The 27807-nt window shown below is 42.6% G+C and overlaps 1 protein-coding gene across 7 annotated transcripts in view; it reads left to right on the top strand.

Moving 5' to 3' along the window:
- The window catches only part of ADGRL3 (adhesion G protein-coupled receptor L3), a 506197-nt gene that overhangs the window by 146158 nt on the left and 332232 nt on the right, over window positions 1-27807 (top strand). For all 7 annotated transcript variants that reach the window (XM_088658771.1, XM_088658770.1, XM_088658773.1 and 4 more), the window contains exon 3: window positions 23295-23525. In XM_088658771.1, coding sequence (XP_088514897.1) covers window positions 23468-23525 — 58 coding nt within the window. In that variant the 5' untranslated portion in view covers window positions 23295-23467. The remainder of the gene's footprint in view (window positions 1-23294; window positions 23526-27807) is intronic.

The raw sequence follows: 27807 nt of genomic DNA, 5'->3' as shown, positions 1-27807 counted from the left end.
AAATTGAGAACTAATTGCTTTTTTAATATTTGACATATCCATAAGTGATTAGCATTACTGTTAGGCTGCTGTCCTGGCACCTAGTTATGTGGCCAGCAGCCCCATTGAATTCAGTGGAATGTTTCCCCCATAGATGTCTGCTAGGCCCGAACTGTACCCTTTCAGAACTCCCTTGAACTCTGTGGATTTAGCTCTATTTAGATCTATCTCTTGTTATGCTGGTTGCCAGATCTGTTAATTGCTGTTATACTAGTTGTGGACACTGAATTATAATTTATCTCCTGTCAGGAAGGGATTTCATTATTTTTTATCCTGTTTTTGTTTTCCTACTTCTGCCTTAATCTTGGGGTTTTTTATTGCGTTTTATATTGTGCTTGTTGTAATGTTTTATTTATTGGTCTGTCCCTGTGAGTTATCTTTGATAAGATAAAGCTGGATCCAAATGATCAAAGTAAAGTAAATTGCATCCTCAGAGGGATTGCTATGGGCCTGAGAGTAAGAAGGAGATAAAAGAGCACTAGGCTTTCCTTTTCTTCCTCTCCTTCAATTCCCCAGCCCTTAAATATTGGCCTGTGAACCAGTGCCCACTTTCTGCTTCCCTCTCTGACCCCTTCTGACTGCCATAACTCATGTGACTCCGAGGAAATGTTTCTGACCCCGTACAAGAACTGGCGGTCCTCTGATATCATCCCTCAGTTGTCATGGAGACCAGGTAATTGGCTCATGCCGCATTGCTTCCCTTCAGCATTCCCTCTGCCTGTACAAATCCTTTGCATGTCATACTTGGATAAGGAAATATGTTATTTAGCTCAATCCATCATTACTGTTTTTAAATGATTCCATAATATGATTGCAGGAATCGAGCAAGTGCAGGTTAACTTGGTATGATCCTTAAATGTTGTCGGCGTCTGTCTGTCTCAAGGGACAATGGAGTATGCCTTTGGGGGTGAAGTCAAACTGCTGCGTTAGCAGCGCTGAAGTAAGCTCCCCGGGGTGCAAGCCTGGGCAGTGTGTATGGGGGTCATAGGCTGCCCAGACAACAAGACCCCCCTCTCGACCTTGCTGAGTGGTCCAAAAGAAAGCACAGCAATACGTTTGGTACCAACTTGGTTGCAGGAGTTGCTGGAAGGAGGCATACAAGGCACCATCTAACCATTTTAGGGACTCCATTCCGGATTTGTGTAGGGTTTTTGCTCCTTAGCCTCTACTTCTCCTGAAGATATCCCTCAAGGCAGCAGAGGTTTAGGGTTAGAGCAGGGATCAGCAAACCTTTTCAGCAGGGGGCTGGTCCACTGTCCCTCAGACCTTGTGGGGGGGCAGACTATATTTTTTGGGGGGGAATGAATGAATTCCTGTGCCCCACAAATAACCCAGAGATGGATTTTAAATAAAAGCACACATTCTACTCTGGCCGGGTTCCCCCAGCCACTCTGGGCGGCTTCCAACAAAACACTAAAATACAGAAATCCATCAAACATTAAAAGCTTCCCTAAACAGGGCTGCCTTGAGATGCCTTCTAAAGGTCTGGTAATTATTGTTCTCTTTGACCTCTAGTGGGAGGGCATTCCACAGGGTGGGTGCCACTACCGAGAAGGCCCTCTGCCTGGTTCCCTGTAACTTAACAGCATGTAAAACATGCTGGTTCCCGGACCGTCCGCGGGCTGGATTTAGAAGGCGATTGGGCCGGATCTGGTCCCCGGGCCTCAGTAAAGGGAATCTTATTTTCCTTCTTCCAGTTCATCAATATCAGTCTCTCTTGGCCCAGAGCCTTCTCAGCTTCTGAGACATCCGAAATACTGGAGCAGCTCATTTCAGCATAAGGCAACCAGCTAAATGTTCTCCCCTCCATTCCCCACCACAGAAGCGCCTCCCCCCCCAAAAGCCCTCATCCCACCAATCTCTCCCTTTTTATTAGAGGGAGGGATGGCAAGCAAGCAAAAATATAGTCTCCTTTAAATAATTTTCTTTTCCTTTTTAATATGGAGGAAAGCTATTTAGGGGGAACCAACAACATAAACAGCACCAGAAAATAAAAATAAAAACTCTTCCCCCTTCTTTTTCCACTGGTGGGGGTGAGTGTGAAGGAAGGAAGAAATGTTTTTAAGTTCTTCCTTTACATTATTTGTTTACTTTGCTGATGCATCTTTGATTGTCTAGCCGTGGGGGGTCCCTCCTGGATTTGTGGTTAGGAGGAAGGAGGCAGAGAGCAAACAAAGCAGGAGACATGCCCTTGCAAATTACCTGCAAAGTAGCTGTCCAGCTGAGCTACCTCCTGGGAAGCCTTCAAGTCTCCACCTTTTTGTTCACCTGTATATTGCCTTGTTGAAACACTTCACAGGAAAAAAATTCCTTCCAGTAGCACCTTAGAGACCAACTAAGTTTGTCAGGGACCCAGGTGGTGCTGTGGCTAAACCACTGAGCCTAGGGCTTGCTGATTAGAAGGTCTGCGGTTCGAATCCCTGTGACGGGGTGAGCTCCCATTGCTTGGTCCCAGCTCCTGCCAACCTAGCAGTTCGAAAGCACGTAAAAATGCAAGTAGATAAATAGGAACCGCTACAGCGGGAAGGTAAACGGCGTTTCTGTGTGCTGCTCTGGTTTGCCAGAAGCGGCTTTGTCATGCTGGCCACATGACCTGGAAGCTGTACGCCGGCTCCCTCGGTCAATAATGCGAGATGAGTGCGCAACCCCAGAGTCGGTCACGACTGGACCTAATGGTCAGGGGTCCCTTTACCTTTACCTTTAAGTTTGTCATTGGTATGAGCTTTCGTGTGCATGCACGAAAGCTCATACCAATGACAAACTTAGTTGGTCTCTAAGGTGCTACTGGAAGGAATTTTTTTATTTTGTTTTGACTACATCAGACCAACACGGCTACCTACCTGTAACTAGAACTTTACAGGAAGTTATTTCAATGCTGGTCTTCAAAGATATGGCGATTTACCACGCAGCCCTAGCTGGGATGTGTTCTCACAACCTCCTCCCATGTGGGAATGGGTGGGCAAAGCATCCTTTGCCACCTCCATCACTGCCACCTCTCCTTCTATACTGTCCTGGGTAGGTTTTCTGTCGCTGTGATGTGCAGAGGAAGGATGGCAGCCGTGGTGGGTGCTTGCAAGTCAGAATTAGCAGTCTGGCCCTCTTCTTAACAGCCAGTGGCGTTTGCTTTTTTCCAGTGCCCCTTTCCGGTTCCTCTCATGACATCCCTATTCTTTCCCCAGGCTAATGTTGCTGCTGTTGTCCTTATTTTTGTTCAGCTCAGGCAAGGAACCCTGCACTCACAAGATTCTTCAGAAGCTGCCTCAATTAAAAATATATAGTCTTGACATTCTGCTCTTGAAGGCGCTGGTGTACAGTTCTAAATTGGTTCTCATTTTGCAGACTAGAGTGAGCAGCTTGTAAGTGTGCTGTGGAATACAAAGTAAGAGCTGCTTATATAATGTGAAATGCAGGCCGCAATCAATAGTGGCTTCATAGTAAAGATTGTGCTGCTATTTGCCCTGATAAGCACTTTGTCTCCGGTATTTTTCTTGCCAGTCTGCTGCTGTCAAACCACCTACACCAGAGTGATTTGCTATTAGAAGATTTTGTGTATAGTGTAGATGATGTAGACATTCCAAAATGGGATTTTTTTGTTTCTCCTAACCTTGCTGTTTTTATGGCACCAACAATAGAAAGCATATGGAAGACCATACTTACATTTTTTTGGGAAGCTTTATGGGACTAAAATCATTAACACTGCCGTCATCCTTACCTTCATCCTTTGCAGCAGCATCAGCATCTATAGAATCCCTCTAGGGATACGAGATTCCATCCCCCCACTTCCTGGGTTGTTGATTTGAACATTTCCCCCTGTTATAAGAATTTTAAGGTCTTAGATATCTTAACTGTATATATAAACCACAAGTCTGAAACCCCACAGGAAAAAAGTCCTGAACAAATTGACCTCAAATGTTTGTCTGGAAGGTCAAAGTGGGAAACCACCCCATTGTCTCTTTGCTCACAAATCCTGTCTCAAGGGCACATTTAAAATAGGGTGTGAGCCTGTGTCCTGGCTCAGGAACTAAGTATTTATCATTACAAAACACTGGCCAGGCTCCCCAGGTAATCCAGTCAAATGACCATTAACAGGTAACCTGCCAGACAGGAGATAAACAAGGTACTCAGATTTCTGCTGTAGACCACCCTTTTCTGTGATGCAGGTATGACGTGTCTGGAGGGGTCGTCTAGGACTACACGCCTTCTGTGATGTATGTATGATGCTTCTGGGGGTGGCCTTGGACTGGAGGGGGGCAATTTTAAATTATATAAGGGCAGGCACACCTTGGTTCTGGGTCCTTCTTTTCTCCTGTGTGAGAAGGAACACCCTGTTGCAACAGTCTTCTGTTCTTTTAAATAAAAGATCAGACCTTGCTTTCTTGAATCCTGGTGTGGTCTCTGTCATTTTTCCCGACCGGAGAGGAGCCTCAAACACCCACGTTCCTTCCAAGGGTCCAGTCCTCCCTACGAGGCTGTGACCCCCTTTTTGGGAGCAATTAAATTCCTGTTTCACCCCCCAATTCTTAATGTCGCTCTAAAGTACCTGTGCCTCACTCAGTGTTTTATATATTTTAAATTAAAAGGCCTTCTGAGTATAGTGGTACCTCTGGTTAAGAACTTAATTCGTTCTGGAGGTCCGTTCTTAACCTGAAACTGTTCTTAACCTGAAGCACCACTTTAGCTAATGGGGCCTCCCGCTGCCACTGGAGCATGATTTCTGTTCTCACCCTGAAGCAAAGTTCTTAACCCGAGGTACTATTTCTGGGTTAGTGGAGTTTGTAACCTGAAGTGTTTGTAACCCGAGATACCACTGTATAGGGGAGCATTAATACAGTTTCACAACTGGTTAGCAATCTGCATGTGTTTCAGCATCTCGTGATCTTTTGATTTCGGGGGACGGGAAGGGGATTCGACTTTGCAACATCCTTAAAGTCAAATGCTTTCTGTAGTGGGGTAAGAGGGCTGAAAATATTGCCAATATATTTCACATCTGGCAACCTCTAACGGTTATGGTGGCTCATTTACCAGAAGTAATGTATTTAGCATTAACTACTTGATTCTGCACAGAGTTAACACTAAATACATTACTTCTGGTAAACGAGTCAACATAGCCAATAGGGGGCCATGAAGATGTGTGTCCTTGGGCTTTTAAGACTTGTCTACCCATGTGCTTTCTGAAAACAAAGGGGCGCATTGGTTCTCCGACCCTACTAACGATACTAGCATTCCGACCAGACATTGAAATGTCCCAGTCGTCTTCTTTTTCTAAATTAGTTGCAACTGACTTAGCAGTGTTAATGGGGAGATGTGTGGTGCTAATATAGGCTCAAGCTTTCCTCCCACATGGTGTGTGGTTTGTGGTGTAGGAAGGAACCTTGCTGCTCTTGTGCTGTGAATGTATCATGGTGGGTCGGGAAGGCTTATATACACTTATTTCTGGATAAGCCCAATTGAACACAAAGTGGCTTACATCAAAATAAAGCAGCACAGTCTCAGGCTTAACATTCATTACACATTTCTGCAGTTTCCCCAGGTGCTTGGTGGAATATTGCTCCTGATTTTTGACCCGTCGTGTCTTTATGCTGTTTTCTTCCAACTGGCTAAAATCTGGTCCATGGGTTGTCTTCTCCTCCCTTGATTACTGCAGTCTTCTTCCCTCTGGACTTTAATTGTCACACAACAGTCTACTCATTTCTTTCCAGGACAATGTTGCTAAAACTGTGCAGTTCCTAATTATTCCTGCTGTGCAGTTCCCCCTTTAAAAGATCCCGTAAGATTTTGAATGTGCCTTGGTTGGTTTCCCCATTTTCTTTAGGCTCAGGAATGTGTTACTTATTCTCACTCTGTAGTGAAGTGAGGATTTTTGCAATGTTTATCTGAGAGCTGAAGAATATGATATAAAATTTGTACGTTTCTGATTTATAGGTCAGGGAGAAATGTTTTGGAAGGTGCTCAGGAACTTAAATTACTTAGGTGAACAAAGAAATCATTCAGTGTGCCATTAAGAAGTGTATTGGATATCCTTTACAGAACCAATAAAGAAGACAAACTTTTAAAAAAGAATTTACTTATTAGATTTGTGGCCAGCAGACTTGGCAGTCTCTCTTATTTATGTGACGGAAAAATTTGAGAAGATGCCCTTAAGAGGAATGGGTACCTGTTATTCTCTGACTCCAGGTTTTATTGACTAAACGGCAGATGTTCTCAGGGAGAAAGCACACATCAATCCCCATACAGTGCTGAAAATTCTAGATGTGACCTTCTAGGGCTCCCTTTTTGATTTCGCAAGTAAGATGGTAAAACCCTAGTTATCAAAGTTCACTACTTTACAACCCCTTAAGCTCCCTCTCTTGGGCTTTTTATATCAGCTTCAGGTGTTGAAGTGTTAGCTGACCTGAACCAATATGTCATTTTAAACAATGTTTAAACTCAAGTTTATCCCCAAACTACCCCACTAATGATGAAGTGTTATACCACTAATTGAGACACAATGCCCTAGTTGAAACTTCCTGCTGCAAGCCTAGGGCTTCCATGCCTTGACCCAAGTCCTACATCCATCGCTAAAACCCTTCCAAAAAGAATTTAAAATGACCATCTTTCAGTATTCCCAAATACTGTAATCCATTACACACCCAGCACAGACCTCATCCTTCCCTTGAAAGCTCTCTTTGGCCTTTCTGCCCTTATTTTCACTACCTTCCCGACCATGTCAGCTGAATGAATATATCTTGCTCTCTTAAACAGTTTCAACCATTCTCTCTTGCTGCTCCTTACACCTGCAAGCTCTTTTATAACACACCAACATGGGGCCAACTTCCTCACATTCACCAGAGCCCACCACAAAACACATCACTGTAGTCTCGCCTTTGGCTTAAACCTTTATCCTGGTTTTTTAAAAATAAAATTAAGTCTGTTAACTTCACCTTGCTAGCATAATAGTGCAGTTCTAAGCATGTTTGCTTCTGAGTTCAGTGGGTTCAGTAGTACTTACTCCCTAGTGTATGAATTTAAGAGTATAAGGATGCCTAAATATAAGTAGCATCACTTGCTTATTTTCATCCTTTGTTAGCACTCTCTCTCTCTCTCTCTCTCTCTCTCTCTCTCTCTCTCTCTCTAGCTTTGTTGGAATATATTATAGTCTCCTTGGGGATGTAGAGCCTGTATTTTGTTTGTTAATTTATAAACTGTTCTGTATATTTGTGGCACTGCAGAATAGATAATGTGCTACGATCTAGATCAGCCTTTTTTCAACCTTGCATCCCCAGATGTTGGGATCATAGAATAGAATCATAGAGTTGGGAGAGACTACAAGGGCCATCCAGTCCAACCCCCTGCCAAGCAGGAAACACCATCAAAGCATTCTTGATATATGCCTGTCAAGCCTTTGCTTAAAGACCTCCAAAGAAGGAGACTCCACCACACTCCTTGGTAGCAAATTCCACTGCCGAACAGCTCTTACTGTCAGGAAGTTCTTCCTAATGTTTAGGTGGAATCTTCCCATCATCCCTGACCACTCCCATCATCCCTGACCACTGGTCCTGATAGCTAGGGATCATGGGAGTTGTAGGACAACAACATGGAGATGGCAAGGTTGAGAAAGGCTGATCTTGATACACCAGTAACACCATTCATGTAGTGACTGGGCGGCAACATTGGCTCTAGCCCCACCTGATGTCCACACATTAGAGGGGCATTCTTTGGAGGTCTGTGGTCATTCAGCAGACACCGGAGGGAAGACCTAGTCTAGGCACATGGTTGCGTTGGTCGTATGGCTCTCCTCCCTAGCCATCATCAAATGGTAACTCTTTGTGTAAGTACTGAATGGGGGCTAGTAATTTTTGTGGGTGAAGGATTGGTCAGGAATCTCTATGCATATGGTGAGCCCTTTACTTTTGACCAGGACTGGATTGTAGTTTGTAGAGAAATAAGTGTGTGACAATTGCAACATGGATTCCTACTGCATCACAGACCTTCAAAAAGTGGCTGGAACTTTAGTGCTTCCAATTGGAATGTGGCAGCAATGGTTTAACTCAGGTTTTGTTGTAGACATGGATGGTGGTGAGTACAGAAACAGAACACACCCCAACATCCTCAATGTCTCCTGCTTCCAGCTTTTCATATGAGGCTGCCATTTGATTTCACAGGTGGTGGCCTGTCCCCCAATTTTGGAAATTTCTGTGTTCACTTCCTGTTTATGGAGCATTCATCCTTATATGTCCCCACAAAGTTTGTGGGGAGGTTAAGTGACGTTGGCTACTTAGCCTTCATCCTGATTTGTTTGTGCGGAGGTTATACAATGCTGCCTCCAGCAAGTGTTAAACTTTCCGTATTTCTAAAGCTGCAAGGTTTGTTGCGCAAGAGAGTCAAATTAACTTTAATTGGAGAACCCAAAAATGGCAAGAGTCTGGAAGTGGCCCTATATCTGACATGACATGAAAGATAAAAATCCGCTCCTCAGATGGTATAAGATGCCCAGGACTGTGAACCTGGAAGTGGGAGGGAGTCTTGGGTTCAAATCCCTGCTAATTCATGTAGCTCATTGGGTGGCCTTGGGCAAAATTCTTCCAAAAGGGTACTCTGCAGGTACTCTGTAGGAAAACTGCAGAGAGATAACTAGCAGAGGCAGAATTTTATTTCCTCAACTGCTGCTTGATCTGTTTCAGATCATTTTTAGGTCTTGCATTTATGTAGATTTTATTTAGCTAAAGGCTCCCTTTAGAAGATTGTTCACACATAATGTGTAGGTTGAGAATATATATATATATATATATATATATATATATATATATATATATATATATATTCTCATTTACATTGAAGAGATTTAGTCAGTTAAAAAGAATTGCAGATGACTGCAAATAGGATGTTATTGTTTGAAAGCTGAGATTCATTACTACAGGATATTAGAACATGGAGAGTTTGATTTGTAACACCGAATAGTTAATGTGAACAAACCATAAATTATAGCATTAGCTGGCTGCAGGTTTCCATTTGCCAGGATGCGGTACAATTTGAAACTGAAGCAAAGTGCCCCCTTTCTCAAGGCCTAGGCAGCTGAAGTCATTGTGGTATAGTTGATGAGAGTGCTTCAGCACAACGCTGTACATTTCTTCTCAGAAGTAAGTCCCATTGATTTTGAGTGGGCTTACTTACAGGTAAGTGGGTATAGGATCGCAGCCTAGGTACAAATCTCCTCTAAGCCATGAAACCCACTGACTGTTCTTGGGTCGGTCCCAAGACCTCTGTTTGTGTGTTACTTGTGTGCAGGCCCAACAGAAGTAGAGCCACAATTTTAGTGTGCTTTGCATGGTTGTCTGAATAGAAAAGCCAAGAAGCAAACTCCTCCTCGCATGTAAGGGCGACACCCGCTCAGTCTGGTGTCTAAGTTATGCAGAGATAATGTGTTGAGCTTCCTATAGCTGTACACAGCTGTCAGAGGGTCGCCGTGGCTACTCTAGAGTAACTCCGCTTGAGTCCAGTTTGTCTTTAAAGACTTTTATTGAGCAAGCTATTTACAGTGCAGAGACAGCTTAAAACATGACCTCTCATTCTGAATCAGAATCCGGCAATGGCATACGTCTGTCCTTATACCAGCAAAGTAGTCGGGGCACCCCAAAACGCCTCCCCCTTGACCTGCATCGCGGTGCTCTCCTTAACTCTTGCACCGGAAGGAGCGATGCCCTCTCAAGTCTCCTCCCTGTCAGGGCAGTGGAAGGGCTCTCCAGCATCCTTGAGCCCTTGCCCGCATCTCTCCTCTCCTGAGCCTTCCCATCGTTCTGCACGCTGGTTGCTCTCTCCCTCAGAGTCTTTTCCCTCCCCCCTGGCTGCTTCAGACCCACTGCTGCTCTCTGTGCTTGGCGAGGTGGACGTCAGGATAATGGGGGCTGGCTCCCTGTAGGGAATCACCCTTACAACAGCACACAGTTGTTTAAAACATGAAATCCCGACACCAAGTGTGCAGCCAAAAGCATCTCCTTGCTCCAGTCTGTTCTTGGCTATGCTCTACACCTGTGTAATATGTGCATATGGCTTATTGTATAGGGTTTCAGCATATTACACCAATCCTGGCCCAATTGCCCAGGCTTCCAATTACTGGTAGCTTCTGGACCCAACTGAAGAGTGCTGGTTTTGACCTGTAAAGTCTTAAACGGCTCAGAATTGCAATACCTCAAGGACCAACGCTCCGCATATAAACCTCCGCATACAAACCAAGCCTTCTCTGCTGTGGCTCCCCGCTTGTGGAATGCTGTCCCCAGGGAGGTATGCCTGGCGCATTCATTATATATTTTAGGCTTCAGGCAAAAACATTCCTCTGCAACCAGGCCTTTGGCTGATTATTGCTCTACAGCCTTTAAAATGTGTCTGTGGGAAGGGTGTGTGTGTCGTTTTGCTCCTCATAAGGCTTGGTTTCCAGACCTCTGATAATCTTGGTTGCCCTCTCATCTTAATTGTCAATTGATTTCCCACCACTGAATCTCGATAGTGGGAAAAGCTAACCCTGTTGTTGTTGTTGTTGTTGTTGAGATAGGAGCCTCTTCAGAAACCATAAGGGTCAACTCTACAACTACCTATTTTTAACTCCAAGATCAGGAAATAAGGACACAACTTTGGTGTTTTGTTTTTACCTTGCATTTTATTATCTGAACTGCTCTGAGATCTTATGATGAAGCGTGGTATAAAAATAAAATTAAATTAAAATCCTTCCTAACAGTGACGTTGTGATGATAAAAGGCAAGGTGCAGAGAGAGAGAGAGAGAGAGAGAGAGAGAGAGAGAGAGAGAGAGAGAGAGAGAGAGAGAGGGCGTCATGTCTGGTGCTCTTGGACAAACAGTAGGATAAAAATGGAACCAATGAAGGGATAAATCCATCCTGTTAAGTGTGGAAAGGATGTTTTAATCTAAAACATTTCAATTGTGAAAGGACTCAATGCCAATCCCCCCCCTTTTCACCTTACTTAAAGGTAAAGGTAAAGGACCCCTGGGCAGTTAAGTCCAGTCAAATTTGACTGGGTTGCTGAACCCATCTTGCTTTCAGGCCGATGGAGCCGGCATTTGTCCACAGACAACTTTCCGGGTCATGTGTCCAGCATGACTAAACCACGTCTGGCGCAACTGAAGACCATGACGGAAACCAGAGCGCACGGAAACGCTGTTTACCTTCCCGCCACAGCTGTGCCTATTTATTTTCTTGCGCTGGTATGCTTTTGAACTCCTAGGTTTACCAAGCAATGGTAGTATAGGTTAGAATGTAGCAGACACTGTCAGCAGAATACTGTAGCTCGTTTGGTTTATTTCAGCGAACTCTTACAAACTTGCTCAAAATTGTATCTATAGTAATTTTATTTATTTATTGAATTTCCATCCCACCCTTCATTGTGCTTTCAAGCAATCCCACGGCAGATCACAGCATATGAAAAACATAAAAGCACCAGTAAACATGAAAAACATAAAAGCCACCTGCACACAGACTTGGCTCTCTGTTAAAAGCACTCCATAGACGAGTGATTTAAATTTGAAAAGCCTGGTTAAAACAGCAGTTTTCAGCTGCTTTCAGAAACACCAGCCCCTTCCAGCCTGACCTTTGGGGGTGAGGTTCTTCTACAATCTACAACCAGGGCACCACTACTGAGTAGGCCCTATAACTGATTCTGGTATTCCAAACTTTGTTTGGACCTGATATAAGAACCTGCAGTCAGAAGGGTCTCTCCAGCTGATCTCAAATCTTAAGTAGGACCGTACCAGGAAAGACACCCATTCAGATACTTGGGCCTCAAGCCTTTTGAGGCTTTGTATGTCAAAATCCACACCAGTCAGAAGAAAACAGGTGTTTTGTTTCTGGATCAATACATTTTAGAGCAGGGATGGGCAATCTGCAGCAAATGAAGGTGGTTTTGGACTGCAACTCCCATCATCTCCAGCCACTACAATCAAGAGTCGGGAATTACAGGAGTTGTAATCCAATATATTCTGGAACATCATAGGTTTGCCACCCCTGTTTTAGAAAATGCAAAGGCTGATATATTCTGAAATGTTAATACCAATTTTCAGGGTGTGTGTTTTTTAAGCTGGAACTCGCCAGAACTCAGTTCTAGCACCTCTCAGGTGAGCGCCATTGCCATTCTAAGAGAACAAGGGAGGTCTTCCTTGTGAGTTCTGGCACCTATTTTTCTAGGAAAATAACACTGCCACTTTTTAGGGCATTTCTTTTAAGTTTCCCTCATAAAACAAGAAGGAAAGGAATGTAAAGTAGGAATGTCCTATTTAGGAAAAGGACTTGTCCTTTAGGTGGTTTCAGCCAACACTTTCTGTCAGGTGTTTGAGTCTATCGCTGGCAACTCTTGATATTTTCATCTTAATTTTGAATTATTATTACTTTAAGTAGATAGCAGGTGCCGACAAAATTTAATCAGTGCAACAGGAGCTGAGCCCCAAGCAATCCAGATGGTTCTGCTGCATGTTTTAAAGTACTTCTTGGGGGGCTTTAATGAACTAAATCCTTGTGGTAGAAATCATTCATTGAAGAAATAGCTGAGAGGTGGGGGTGGGGGGGTCAAAACCACCCTGTACCGTGAGGCTTATAAAATCAATCTCCAGTAATGGGCACTGGCGGAAATGTTGGAACAACCCCCCCCCCCCCGAATCTAGCTCTGTTTCCCTCATCTCATCTGAAACGTCTCCAAATATACTTCAGAGCACTGCAGCAAAAGTAGGTTGAGGCCATAGCTATATTCTTTTTTTCATTTATTGTAGCCCTTCGTATTCATTCGACTGCCCAGTGCTTTGAGGAGTCATTCATTTTCCTGTCATAAAATGCTTGGAATCTGTCGTGCCCGAAGGAATTTTACTTGATGATGGCTGAGAAGTGAAATCGATGCAAGGGCTTTGGGGAGCACTCAGTTGGCCGGGCAGAGGTTGTGCATATCTAAAAGTTTACGCTTGTCAGTCATCTTGGTTGTTGTTGTTTTTTGTTGGGATGTGTCTTGAGAGACAATGGAGTGCACCTCTGGGGGTGAAGTCAAACCCCTGGAGAATCACAGCGCCTGCTGTGGCAGCAAAGACTGGTAACTCGTATCTGCTGCATCCCACATTGTTTTTGTTGTATTAGAAGCACCGAAGTGACCTCTCCGGGGCGCAAGCCTCAGCAGTATGTATGGAGGTCCTGGTCTGCTCAGACAGCAAAGAAAAGGAGTTAAAACTGCAAATAGCAAAGCTGGTCCTTATTTAGTCAAGATGCACCCTTAGGAGAGGGAAGCACCAGCAGGCCTGGGAGCATCCTAAGGTTTGCAGTAGTGCAAAGTGGGGGACCTCTCTAGAAAAACAGCCCAGTAAGGGCTGAGCGTGCTCAATTGGGACAGAACACTAACCTTTACTGGGTGGTGGTCGAATGGAGTGACTCAAAACCCGAAGGGGAGCTGACATGGTGTTTCTAGTCCAGGCATCCCCAAACTCGGCCCTCCAGATGTTTTGGGACTACAACTCCCATCATGCCTAGCTAACAGGACCAGTGGTCAGGGACGATGGAAATTGTAGTCCCAAAACATCTGGAGGGCCGAGTTTGGGGGTGCCTGTTCCAGTCTATCCAAGTTCCTTATGTATGAGAAAAGGTCCTCCTTTCCTTCCACTCTGCAGTTTTAATCTGAAATCTTAGGGGCAGTACTGCACCCAGAGCTCAGAAACTACTTGTGCTAAAGAAATTCCTTGTCGCAAAATGCGCCTAGAACAATGGGAGTTTTGAACACTGGTTGTGGTGTGGCTGGTGGCTTGACCCCTGTTACTGGCTCTGTTAAGACGGTTAAATAGAGTAACTTACAGACTGAAGTGTAGTCCATGAAACCTTTGCCGTAATGAATTCATCCGTTTTGAAAATGCCACAAGACTTAGTTCATTTTACATGCAGATGTTCACCATGTTCGTTGATACTGACATGACACATGGAGGTTAGTCACTGGCAAATGTTCCAAAGAACTACAACTGAACTTAATTATACTGAAGTTCATAGGCTTCTTACCATTTCCAAAACACGTTTTTTAAAAATGTTTTATGAAGTTCAGTATCTTTCTGAAAATAATTAGGGCAGATAGATGTTAACCTTGCCCTGTATTTCAACCTGAAACATATAGCTTGTAATGTTATCTTAATTAAATGGGTAGAGGGTTTATTGAATCTAGATAACGATGAAACATGTTGATGTTTTATTGGGCTCCATTAAGAGTACTGTAAAAAAAAAAAGACGAAGTAATTTCAGGCTTAAAGAAAAATTCACTTTTTACTGTTGGTCAGCTAGGGTGAACATTTCATCATTATCTGCTGACAGAGCATTAAAACTTAGATATTTATTACCTACAGAAATGAAATGCTTGAGAGCAGCTAATTATCAACTCATCTGTTTTATTTTTTAACATCTTCACTTCAGAGAGTAGACATTTTAAATCAGCATCTGCAAGGAATAGAGCTTTTAACAGGCTTGTGAAGCCAGCTACCAAAAGTGTTAGAGCCGGGGGTGGGGTGGGGTGGGGAGGTATACATTTTGCAAATTATCTAACATGTCAGCAGGCATTTGCATTTCTAGTTGGTCTAAAGATACTCTGGGGAGCAGGCAGGCAGCAGGTTGGGTCAGGGTGCTAGTCTATACCAACGCATGGAGTAAGGGAAATAAACTGGGTCCACTCAAAAATTGTATCCAGGAAGGCAAATGTGATTGAATGGTCATTACTGAAGCCTTACAAGATGAGACTCATAATTGAAATGCAGGGATTGAAGGGCATAAATTTTTGAAAGGAGCAGACCAGACAAGAAGGGAAGGGAACAGCATTATAGTGGACCCTCCAGATACAAACTTAATTCATTCCGGGGGTCCAGAGCGTTTTTGCACATGCGCGTGCAGCGAAACCCAGACATATACACTTCGGGGTTTGCTGCGGCCGTAACCTGAAGATTTCGTATCCAGAGGGATACGTAAGTAGAGGTACGACTGTACAGTGGTACCTCGACTTACAAACGACTCAACAACCGAATTTTTCGACTTAGGAATGGGGGTAATGGCCGTACGCTTACGAATGTCTCGACATCCGGGGGGAAAACCGTGGTGGTTTTAGATAGGGATTTTTCGACTTACGAATTTTTAGATAGGGTTGCTTCGACTTACAATTTTTTCCGTTTCCAATGCATTCCTATGGGAAATCGCGTTTCCAAAGGAATTTTTCGACTTAGGAATTTTTCGACTTACGAAGGTGCCTTCGGAAGGGATTAAATTCGTAAGTCAAGGCACCACTGTATATATAAAGCTATAGTGGCTGACCAGGCAGCTTGGCTTCCCTGGCTCACATGAGCAAATTCTCCTATGTGCAAAAAATCCATGTACAGTCAAACCTTGGTTCCCAAATGCGTCCGTTTTGGAAAGTTTCGGCTCCCGAACGCCAAAAATCTGGAAGTAAATGCTCTGGTTTTCGGACATTTTCCAGAAGCCAAACGTCTGACATGACTTCCGCTGAGTGCAGGAAGCTCTTGCAACCAATCGGAAGCCGCACCTCGGTTACCGAACATTTCGGAAGCCGAAAACTGGCATGCCGGGAAGAAGGTTAGGATTCTTCTCTCTCATGTGTAGTTCATTTATTAATTTCCTTCCATTTCCTGATGTTCACCATAAACAAAACAACAACAACAACCTCAAAGCAGTTTAGGTTTTGTTTAATGCAAGGTGTTTTGTTTTGGAGGAACATTCAGTTATGCACAACTTTAACATTCACTGGGAACTTGTCCTTAGTAGTGTTAGAAACTGAGATTTGAAAGCTAGGGGTTAAATGGCACCTTAAACCTAGGTTATGGGCACAACAACGGAATGTCTAGGTGCACTTTTTAAAAACAAGAATACAAAGCTGAAAATGAATGAACTGCAGCTAAAATCTTATCTTCATTTTTCACATGGTCTAGTCCAGGCATCCAGGAAATGGATTGTAGCCTCACATGAGAAATCCCTTTCCAGTCCTCCTAAAAATAAAGAAAATAAAACAAAGTGCAGTTTGCCCCGTAAAGTGTGAATCAGGAGTGGCATGGTGAGGAAGTTAACCCTTCCACAGGACGTACAGTCGTGCCTTGGAAGTCGAACGGAATCCGTTCTGGAAGTCCGTGCGACTTCCAAAACCTTTGGGAACCAAGACGCAGCTTCCGATTGGCTGAAGGAAGCTCCTGCAGCCAATCGGAAGCCACGACGGACGTTCAGGTACCAAAGAACGTTCGCAAACCGGAACGCTCAGTTCTAGGTTTGCGGCTTTTGGGATCCAAAACATTTGTCTCGCAAGGCGTCCGACTTCCGAGGCACGACTGTACTTGCTGTGAGAAAGGTACTGCAGTGACCCAAAAAGCTTTTGGTTTAAAAGCACATCTGTCCTGATTGCCCTACCAATTAATTCCTCCAAGAAAGCACTAAAGAAAAAAAAAGTTAATTAATGTTTGCCTTTCACCCCTCTAGACATTTTATGACGCTTCTTATACTTTTCTTGAAGAACTACACTGGCATAGTAATAGGAGTCCCTTCAAGGGGTAGGAACATTTTTCTCAGCAGGAAATAGTAAGAATAATTTTTCTTAGGATCTGTGTTATTCTTACACACTTCGGCTGCCATCCAGTAGTCCCCATGAAGGCATTCCAGGGGTCATTGCATTTCCCCCTTTCTGAGGCTGGAGAAAGAGGTCTTCCTTCACAGAAGGAAGGAGCCAGGGTCTATGATGCTGTAGAAAGATGGACAGCCAGTTCCCCATAAAAGCTGGCATGCGCAAAAAGGAAGCATTCCAGCTGTGGGTAGGGTTTGTCTTGGGAGAAGATGTGGACCTGCAGGGTACGAAGCCTCCATTGGACCACTTCCTTCCAATGAGAGCAAACTACCAACCAACCAACCAACCAACCAACCAACCAGTATTTATTTTGTTAAATTTATACACTGCTTGATTGAAGAAGAAGGAAAAAAACCTCAAAGCCGTTTACAAAAAAGGCAGAACAATAAAATCGTCACTAAGAAAAAAATAGCAACAATAGTTTTAAGACGTTTGAAAAGTTAATGCTGTGAACTGTTCCGAGATCTTTGCATGGAGGGCAGTATACACACATTTAATAAAATAAATAATAATATATAGACTAAAAACAGGTTAAAACCCACATCACCTTTCTAAACATCTGGGCAGGATTGCTTAAACAAATGCGTTTTTAGCAGACACTGCAAAGAGTACAACTGATGGTTCCTGCTTGATATCAATAGGCAGGGAGTTCCAAAGTGTAGATGCTCCTACACTAAAAGATCAAGTTCTTACAAATGTAGAATGGGTATTATGTTGCTGCCTGGATAGCTCAGTTGGTTAGAGCGTGGTGCCGATAATGCCAAGGTTGCAGGTTCGATCCCCATACGGGACAGCTGCATATTCCTGCATTGCATGAGGTTGGACTACTAGATGATCCTCAGTGTCCCTTCCAACTCTACAATTCTGTGATTTTATGTGGCATCTATAGTAGTGGCCAACACTGCCAATTGATCTCACAAGTCAACTCGTCCCAAGTTGTTACGGGCTTTATATACTAATAGTAACAACTAGAACCTAGCCCTTTAATGAATCAGCAGCCAGTGGAATGGTGTGAGCTTGGCAGAGTACATACTGAAAAGTCTGGTTCTCCCTCTCTTGCAACTCCCTGCCAGCCTTATTTCTGATCATTTGTTTCACTCCATCTTAATTTGAGTTTTCCATCATATAATAATCCATCCTAGTATAAATGGTGGGACTTCAGCATTTCTTTTTAAAGTGCCAATATTTGTGGTATTCCACATGCATTCTTAATAGAGGTGGGTAAGCACTTTGCCGCTTGTCCTGAAAAGCTTTCTTGAACTTCAACCATGCACTTTGCTTGAAAACCCTCAAGAGAAGGAAGCTGAGTGCTTGAAGCTGAATTATATATATTTATATTAAATATATATATAAATAAATACACACACACCTGCAACTCAGCATAATAACACTTTGTGCGGCTGATGAAGTATACTGTAGTCTGCAAAAGTTTATGCCGTAATTAATGTGTTAGTCTTTAAAGTGCCACAATTTACAAGATTCTTCTTTGCGCTTGCTCTGACATTTCCTCTCTCCCTTTTTAAAGTTCTCCTTTTCATTGCTGTTGATAAGCTACTTTTGTTTTCCTCAACTTCCTTGATCCAGCTTTTTACAAAGAATCTTATTATCTCCACAAGACGCCATGGAAGCATGCTACATTTTTTGACAACATGGTTTCAAAGATTTTCCCCTATACTCCTTTATGTCCTTCTGTTTTATTCTCTTTATTTGACTATTATAACTTGAGTTGTATGCCTGTTTTTTACTGACTACCTTCAGGTTATTTCCCTGTCTGTTTAAAAGTGAATATTTAATGTGCTTAGTTGCTTGTGGATTTCTCCCTCTTTTTTCATTGTTTATACACTATTCCCCATTTGCTTGCCATGAATTTATTGTATCAAGTACTTTAAATGTAGAGCAGAGCAATCCCAGCAAAGAAGAGCCATGTGGGTGAGAGGCACATTATTAGAATCAGAATTGTAGAGTTGGAAGGGACCACGAGGGTCATCTAGTCCAACTCCTGCAATGCAGGAATCTTTTGCCCAATGTGGGGCTCGAACCCACAACCCTGAGATTAAGAGGTGCTCTACTAACTGAGCTATCCCAGCTCTATTATCATTGTACTTAGTTGCTGGGTTTTGCGCTTCCATGATGGACATAAACCAGGCCTAAACCCGTTATCCAAGACCTGTGCTGCTTCACATTCCCTTCCTTATAGTTGCTCCCTTTTAACCACTTGTCTTTTGTCTCTATCAGATTGTAAGTTTAGGTGAGTTATAACCACTTTTAACTACAGTCATACCTTGGGTTACAGCTGCTTCAGGTTGCGTTTTTTCGGGTTGCGCTCCACGCTGAACCCAGAAGTACCGGAATGAGTTACTTCCGGGTTTCAGCATGCACAAAGGCACTAAATCGCACTTTGTGCATGTGCAAAAGCGCCGAATCACGATCTGCGCGTGCGCAGACGTGGGTTGCGAACGTACCTCCCGCACTGTATTTGCTTTTATCCCTCTCTTCCTTAAGTCTTATATGCTTTATTTTATTCACGTGTTTGTATCTCATGCTGGTCTGTGACCGTAATAAGGTTTGTAATAATAATATTATTTATTGAATTACTATTTATTAAATTTATATAACTACCCTTCAACTGAGGATCACAGAGCGTTTGCAACATAAAAACACGAAAGCGCAATACCATTGTTAGTATCCACCATGGAAGTCCAAGCTATGCCTGTGGAAAATTCAACAGATATTAACCAGTATTGATCGATGCTACCTATGGTATGCACTTTCTTGTTTTTTACATTGTAAAAAAGGGCATTTCTTTTATCCAAAGCAGGTGAGTCCACTTTCTCTGCTAAGACTCTGATCTGTCTTGGCGTACTAACTGCAATGCGCTCTACGTGGGGCTACCTTTGAAGGTGACCCGGAAACTGCAATTAATCCAGAATGCGGCAGCTAGACTAGTGGACCACATAACACCAGTCCTGAGAGATCTACACTGGCTCCCAGTACATTTCCGAGCACAGTTCAAAGTGTTGGTACTGACCGTTAAAGCCTTAAACGGCCTCGGTCCTGTATACCTGAAGGAGCGTCTCCACCCCCATCATTCAGCCCGGACACTGAGATCCAGCACCAAGGACCTTCTGGCGGTTCCCTCATTGCGAGAGGTGAGGTTGCAGGGAACCAGACAGAGGGCCTTCTCGGTAGTGGCACACACACACACCCCTGTGGAACGCCCTCCCAGCAGATGTCAAGACAATAAGCAATTATTTTACTTTAGGGAAGTTTTTACTGTTTGATGCTGTACTGTTTTTAATATTCGGTTGGAAGCCGCCCAGAGTGGCTGGGGTATAAATAATAAATTATTATTATTATTATTATTATTATTATTATTATTATTATTATTAACCCCCTTCAGATATCATAAGTGTTCTCACCCACTCAGTGGATGTATCTAGGAATGCAGCATTGTACCTGGCTTCATCCTGCCCTACTTGTGTCCCTTCATGCGTCTATAATGTCCCTGTGTGCTGAGGAATGTGAATGCACTGGATAGTCTGCCCCTGTGATCTCTGTGTACCAGGCGAGCCCTGAACTTCTGAAGGGAGCTGGCGTGTCTCTTCACAGCGTGCATTTTAGCTGCCATGTAATTCAGTGGCTGAAAGTGTAGAATTATTTAGGATAAACTTACCTTCCCGGGGCGGGGGGGGGAACAATAATGCTAAACAGAAAAGCATTGTTGTTGCCAAATTTAAAGGAAATGTGCTTAGCTTTAATTGTAGCATGCCATGGATCATTAGTAAGTTTAAATCGGGGAAACAGCTTTTTTTGCGTGTGCATGTGCATTCCATACCGGGCTTTATTTTGAGGAGCCGAGCATTTAATATGCTAAACCGTCTTTTACTTGTTTTATTTATATTATGGCATTTAATTCTGTGGAGCTATTACAGCTGCTTTCCGAGCCTGCATTATTCATCACCAGTGGGCGAAGGAGCCTTTCTGTTAGTTTCCCTACCTCCACCACAGAAATTCTCTGTTCCTGCTTCTTTTTAGATCAACCTACAGCCTGGAGGGGATGGTACACAGCTTTGACACTTCATAGTGGGTTTTGAAGTAACACAGTACCAATTTTCAGGAGAAACTTTATTGTTCATTATAAAACTCTTCTTCTAAGTATACATTTCCTCCCCCCCCCACCCAATTTTAACAAAAATACATTTCCTAAGGATTCAGTGTTCCATTTAGATAAGAGATTCCAGCTTTCCCCAGATGTTACCAGAACATTTTAATTGGGGGAGGTTTAAAGAGTGTTGTTCTTTGTGCACTCCTGTGCTTTGGAAGTGGCTCAGACTCAGCTCAACAAAGCTTGTTTGCTTGCTGGCAACGATCCTTCGCCCAGTCCATGGGTGTGTCTGTACGCAGAGGCAAGTTTCTCTTGGGTCTCCACATCTACCGAAAATCCCTTTATTAATTCTACTGCACAATTATTCATTGACCATCTCCTAGGTTTTTTTGAAGCCGATAGGCAGATATAAAACATTTTTGTATGTGAAAAGAAATTCTCATTCAGCAGTGGCAAATATGCTTCTGTTTGCCTCTGGCCTATTAGAAGTGAAATTATATTAAATGGTTTCTGAGGTGTGAAAAGGTTAACTCAAGGAGAGTCTGCAAGAAAACCATCGTAGTGTAAAACATTAATCTGTTTTACACTTAAACTTCATGTCACCCTGCAGCCAAAAATAGCAATGATCATTAAACCAAATTTGCTCCTAAACATTAACAGAAATTTATTACAACTTACAGTTCTGAAAGACAATTAAACTTGCTTTTCATGTGGAAAACATTCCCGCTGAAATTGCTTCCCAGCAGGATATTCATTTATTTATCAGTTAGCCTATTATCATTGGAGAGGGGGGGGGTGTATTTTTTACATACGAACATATTTTTTTATATACAATCAATTACAGACACACCTTGATATTCTTTCAAGTTGCTCCTTTAATCCGCTTTTATTGCAAACACGGAGTATTTGCAAAAGCTGCTAAGTTTGTGTTTTCTTTTTTTAAAACTAAGTCGCATTTGCACACAGACCCAGTGGTACAAAGACAAGATGCAGATACAACAGTAAGGGTGAGTTTGAACTATTCAGCTAACTTCTAACCACAGTTAGAAGTTAACATCAGGGCTGAAGGAGTTTAACCCTTCTCTCTCTGCCTCATCCCCACTTAGGCTGCATATGTTTAAAACACGCCCATCCCAAAATAATCATGGAAACTGCAGTTTACACCACAGAGCTACAAATCCCCACGACTTTTATGAACTGCAGTTCTGGGAGCTAATCAGAAACCGGGGCGGCTCCTGGAAATCCGGGACTGCCCCTGGAAAATAGGGACACTTGGAGGGTCTGATGTTGATATAGCAAGATTGGGGTGGGACACTACCTTACTCACTTGCTGCAATCTGCTGCATGAGCCTTCAGGAGTGACTGGTGCTAGAAGGGACAGGGAATAGGTTTTATGGCCATAATATCCCTGTGGGTTTGGTTGAAAAGCAGTTCAGTCCAGTTGTCAGTAACTGTTGTTGTTGTTAGCATCTACAGTCGGTCCGAGCAAACTTGTCAGATGAAACTTTCTAAAATTGATAAGTTTGGAAGGCATATTGCACCCTCTCTCCAGCTGAATGCAGAGCCACAAACAGTATTTTAGACGTAGCTGCAGTTATATCCTTTCCATTTGATTCCATTTCTTGAAGCCCACTGACAGCCAGGCTAGGACAGTAGTCCTTGAGGATTTACTCACTGCAAACCACTTGGGGTTGTTAGGCTACCCTACCCCCACCCCCTTTTGATTCCAGCCACATCGTAAACTTATTGCAACCATATACAGTAATGCAAAATGAGCAAGTCCCTTGGGGGGGGGGTGAGGGCGGCGGCAGCGGAGAAGATAGCAGAAGTACTTTGTTAGGGGCTCCAGAGCCCTCTCAGGAAATTAACTTTTGTCTCAGTCTGTGTTTGCTCCTTCACATGAAAGCTGATAAATACAATAAATCTGTGCCGCAGCCGCTGTCTCCCTCAACATCAGGTTGTCATCTGCAATATCACAATTTAAAAAAATATATAACTTACCTACTCTGAGGATCGCAAGACAAATAATTATGCACGTTCGAAAAGCACTATGTAAATGATAAAACTTTTATTTTATTTTTTTACTTACTACCCTTTTGGATTGGGAAGTGAAGCAGAGAAAGTCTTGTGCCTTGGGAGAGTTTACTTTGCTATTTTGTTTATTATACATTTACATCTGTTCAGGACTATGGTTCAACGACCTGATAAGCCTGTAATTAGACCTCATAAACTTGTGGAAGAAATAACAAAGCATTGTTCCACACTGCTATTTTGTGTCTTCTCTTTAGGTCTTGCTTTCCAGATACAATTTATTGATGCCTGCATGCAATCTGTGCAGATTGCATTATTCCTATGCTTAAATTTTCAATAGAATGTCTGCCTGATCCTGACAGATTTCTAGTTCTAATTATCGAACGTAGACATGAGCAAAGGCTTGTTGGAAAGTATTACTTGGTGCAACTGTTTGCCAAATGTACAATGATTGTGGTGCTTAGAAACATCCAGTCTCTTAACTGTTTCTCACTTTTTCCTCTTTCTTTCTAGGTCTTGAATTTTGGACACTGGGTGAGGGTGTTGGTTTAGAGGGTAGTCTTTTCAGCCACCCCATTTGGATTAAAGCGAATTAGCACCTGGAGGATTACCAGCAGAGAGAAATCTTGATTCATTTTTTTGGAAACTTTCGCTGCTGAATTACCCTTAAGTTTCGGCCCACAGTCATGTGGCCGCCACAGCTGCTGTTCCTCACAATGCTCTTGGCATCCACAGTCGTCCACGGTAAGTACATGAAGGGCTTATTCAGTTCTCCCCCACCTTCCCCTGTGGAAGCTGAACTCTGCTGCGGAACAGATGAAATTTCAGAAGTGTTGAGTTCCTGTTGATTTGCAGCTTCTTTAAAGTTATATATATATGGCATTGGTTATGCTGCTTCGGTTCAGAAATGTGAAATGTTTGATTCAGTCAAACTGTGATTATTTTTTTTTAGAAAGCCAGGACTCCACACTGTGACAAATGCAGGGTTCAATTAAGTTCACTTTGTCAGTGGCAATTTCCCGCCCAATGTCTGGTGAATGGCCCCCCCACATGCCTTGCCCAAAGATCCCACAAAGAGTGTAAACAGATGAAATGCTTTCCTTTTCCAATGGCAGTTCAGAAAGAGTTTGGGAGAGCAGAGGAGATGTTTGTCTCCATTCCTTGTGGCCTTTTGCAAGCAATGGCAATGGAGGTTTGGAGGTGCTGCAGGCACCTTCTGCAAAAAGCCCAGGCCCACTGCTATGCCCATAGCTGTCAACCCTCCCTCTCTTTTTTTGCGGGAAACTCCCTTATTCCAGAGCCATTTCCTGCTGCTATCCTGGATTGTTAGATATATCGTAGACTGTCCCCGGGACAGATGAGGCTGCTGATCCCTTATTTTCAAATCTGAAAGTTGACAGCTATGTAGGCTATGCCAGCATCTGCATGATCTGCATACATATAGTTAATCAAAGATCTAGAATTGCGACTACCTCTGTCAGTACCTGACAATGTTCCCAGCTGGCAGCATCTCACTGAGACTAATGATTTGGTTGAAAAGCAAGACTAGGAAGAAGACCCTGGCTGCCAGAGGAAGTGTTTTCCTCTTTCCCCCTGCAGTAGTCAAATTTCCAGGGGGCCCTTACCATAAATATTGGGAGAAAATACTTAAATGGTTTGGGGACTAATAGCCCTTTTATCTGTCAACATATAGCACTGGTGAACATTAAGTATTAGTTTTCTCTTGATTCCCTGGAACAGAGGTTGTGAGGTTTGAGGTTCCCCTTCCTGCACAGCTAATAACTGTTATCTTTGCTAGAAAGTGATTAAGGCGAGTGAGTCCCTTTTGGTTCTGCTAAACTAGAAATGTGAAGGCCCAGAACAAAATCGGAAAAATTTGGGAAAAACTCATTTTTTCCTGAAGTCTTTTTTTGTTTTGTTTTTCTGGAAAATTTGAAAAAATAAAAAATAGATTGTGGAATGTTTTATTTTAACATGATGAACAAAATATTTTAAGATAAGGGCTTCAAATATTTTATAAATCATTTTTTTAAAAAATAAATATGGTACCAGATTATTCTAATTTCTGTGAGGACAAGCAAGTCCTAGGTTACAAACTGAACTCTCCAATGCAAGAACAAGATACATTTCTTCCTTTAGGAGGTGCTGTTGTCACCAGAAAAGAAAAAGATTTCAGTTTTGTTTTTGCATGCGTGTGGTATGCATTGGTTCTGTTCCTCTTCACTAGGCCTCAAAGCACTGAAGAAAATATAGAGCAACAAAAAGGGCCTGAAGGTATATGTGCTGTTGTGCCAATTAGAGAAGTGTTATGGGGGGGGGGAATGAAAGTCTTTAAAAAGGTGAAATAAACTAATTTAAGCGTATATAGTAGTAGCTAAAGTGGTTAACAGACCACACACATCAGTGTGAGGAAATACATAAGGTCTTATGGGCAAAACATGGGAGGTGGAGTAAGCATGTTGCATAGCAAACAGTGATGAATGACAAGTTAAATTTCAGTTCCTGTTTGGATACACTATATTTTTAATATGCTAATTGTGATAATTTTATGCCCTTTAAAATTGTCCATAGTTATATTTTATGTTTCTAAAGTAACAGAATGACTTTCAATCTGGAAAAGAAAAAAGAAATGCTAATGTAGCATATATATTTTTAATTTTTCCAAAAATTTCTGTTGTTTTTTCCAAAAGAAAACCCTGGTTTTTTTCCCCGAGCTTCAAAATTTCCGGAAATTTTACTTCTCTATGCTAAACCTCTCAGCAGCTGTCACTACTGTTGACATCCTTCAATATAACCTAGCCGGGATAGGACTTGGTGTCACCGCTTTGTGCTGGTTCCGTCACTTCCTGTTGGAGGAGTTCTAGCCAATGGCACTGGAGAACTCTCTTTGGCTTGCTGGGTTCCCAAATATTTTGTTTCTCAAGTCACTCAATAGCTACATGAAACCACTGGGACCTGTTGTCCAGGAATTTGGAGTACAATGCCATCCACATATGAATGCTCCTCAGCTCTATTTCTCCTTTGTGTTACGTTCTGGCGTGGTGGTTGTGATGCTAAATGAGTCCTTGAGGTCAATAATGGACTGTGTGAGGGAAAACAAATGAAAGCATTATCTAGAGAAGGCAGATGTGCTCCTGGACACTAGAACGGCTGATCTGGCAATAGGAGTTCAGCCTGGTATGGAAAGGGGATAGCTTGAATACTTTGGTTTGCAGGCTGTATCCTGGATTCTCAGGTGGCAGAGAAATCAAATCTGCCTCTGGTGACTCCACATGCCATACTTAACACACATAGCTGGATTATTACAATGCACTTTCCTCCCTAATCATCCCCACAACTTTGTGTGAGGCCGGCTTTGAAATGGGTCTGGAAACATTGGTCCAGAATGTGGCCAATAGACTGTTGGCTTTAGCTGGGAATCACATGACTTCCTTTTTAAGACAACTTCACTGGCTTTGGATACATATCTGGGCGAACACTGTTTGTCCTTTGCTTCTAAAGCCCTAAACTGTCTTAAGAACCAGGATACTTGAAGGACTTTCTTCTCCTACATGAACCTGCCCAATTAGTAAGATCTCTTTATGTCCCCACCAACATATGAGTTGTGCCCAGAGAGAACATAGAGAATTGTCTCCTCCATGGGCACTCCGAAGCTTTAGTACTCTCCCCTCAAGCCTGTTTCACCCTCTCTGTTTTACTTCTGTTGGCATGTGAAAACATCACCTTTCTGACAGACATTTTTCCTGCTGAGTTGCTGGTGGATTTAATTCCCCCCTGTTTGTTTGTTTGTTTGTTTGTTCGCTCATTTGTTTTAAAAATTATCAGCTGTCTTTTCTCCTTTAGATCAGTTTATATAGTTCTTATTGATTGGGTTTAAACATTTTGACTGTGCTGTGAGCCACCTTGGATATTTGTTAAAGGAAACACAGGATACAATTGAATAAAACAGAATATAATCTTGTCATTTTACATCGAAGATTAATTAGAAATCCTAGTATATGTTATAAAATTGAGAGATTTCAGGGACGAGGGACATTAATGATGTTTAGTTGTTTTATTTAATTTGGCTCAAAAACAAATTGTTCATTTTTTTCAGAAGCCAAAGGAATATTTAATTCACATAACAATAGGATGTATCAGAGACAGTGAGCTTTCGTGCCGAAGTACTTAGAATTCATAGTAAATTGAATTCCACTTGCAATGAAATAAACTGCAGGTCTCTCTGCATAGAAACATGGACTCTGGGTCGATGGCATAGAAAAGGAATATTTCCATCCTAACAGAACCCTTTAGTTGTTGCAGTTGCCCATAAATGAACATGATATACAATGATAATGATGGAAAGAATGCTGCATGTTAGGCACTAGACAGTTTACCTTTTCCTTTTTAAAGGAATACGTTTGATGTGCTTTGACAGCTGTCACACTGGAATTCAAATAAGTTTTAAACATGTTGGGATGGAGTGGAGCAAGAAGCAGCATGACGAGAATGTGAATGCACAAAGCTGGTTATTGGTCCGTCCAGTCTAGAGTTGTCTACTCTGAGTAGCTGCAGCTTTCCAAGATCTGTCCCAGCCCAACCACCTGACCTCTTTTAAGAGGAAATGCCTGGAATTCAACCTAGGGCTGACTGCATGTAAAACTTGTACTCTAACCTCTGGTCCATGACCCCCTCCCCTCCCTAATGGCTTGTTTACATCATTAACATGATCTTCATGCTATATGGAGAGCCGTGATTTAAATTATTCTAAAATAAATCTCGGACTCTTGTGGTTGCAGAGAAACACTTCAGAATTTACAGTTCACACACACACACACACACACACACACACACACACACACTGAATATCTTCCATGTTTTGTTAAGAATGATGTTATTTAACTTTGAGAGTAGGTTGGAAAAAATTAGAGCTGGAAATGCTCTACCTCTGGTTCTACATTTCAGTCAGGATACATATCTCCCATGCCAATGGCATTGCAGACCAAGTGGTTTCAAATTCCATCATCAACTCCTGCTTCAGGACCCA

The sequence above is a fragment of the Zootoca vivipara genome, chromosome 15 (genome assembly GCF_965207765.1).
Source record: "Zootoca vivipara chromosome 15, rZooViv2.hap1.1, whole genome shotgun sequence".
Lineage (NCBI taxonomy): Eukaryota > Metazoa > Chordata > Lepidosauria > Squamata > Lacertidae > Zootoca > Zootoca vivipara.
The sequence above is the reverse complement of the archived record's forward strand: the minus strand, read 5'-3'. Positions and strand labels throughout refer to the sequence as shown.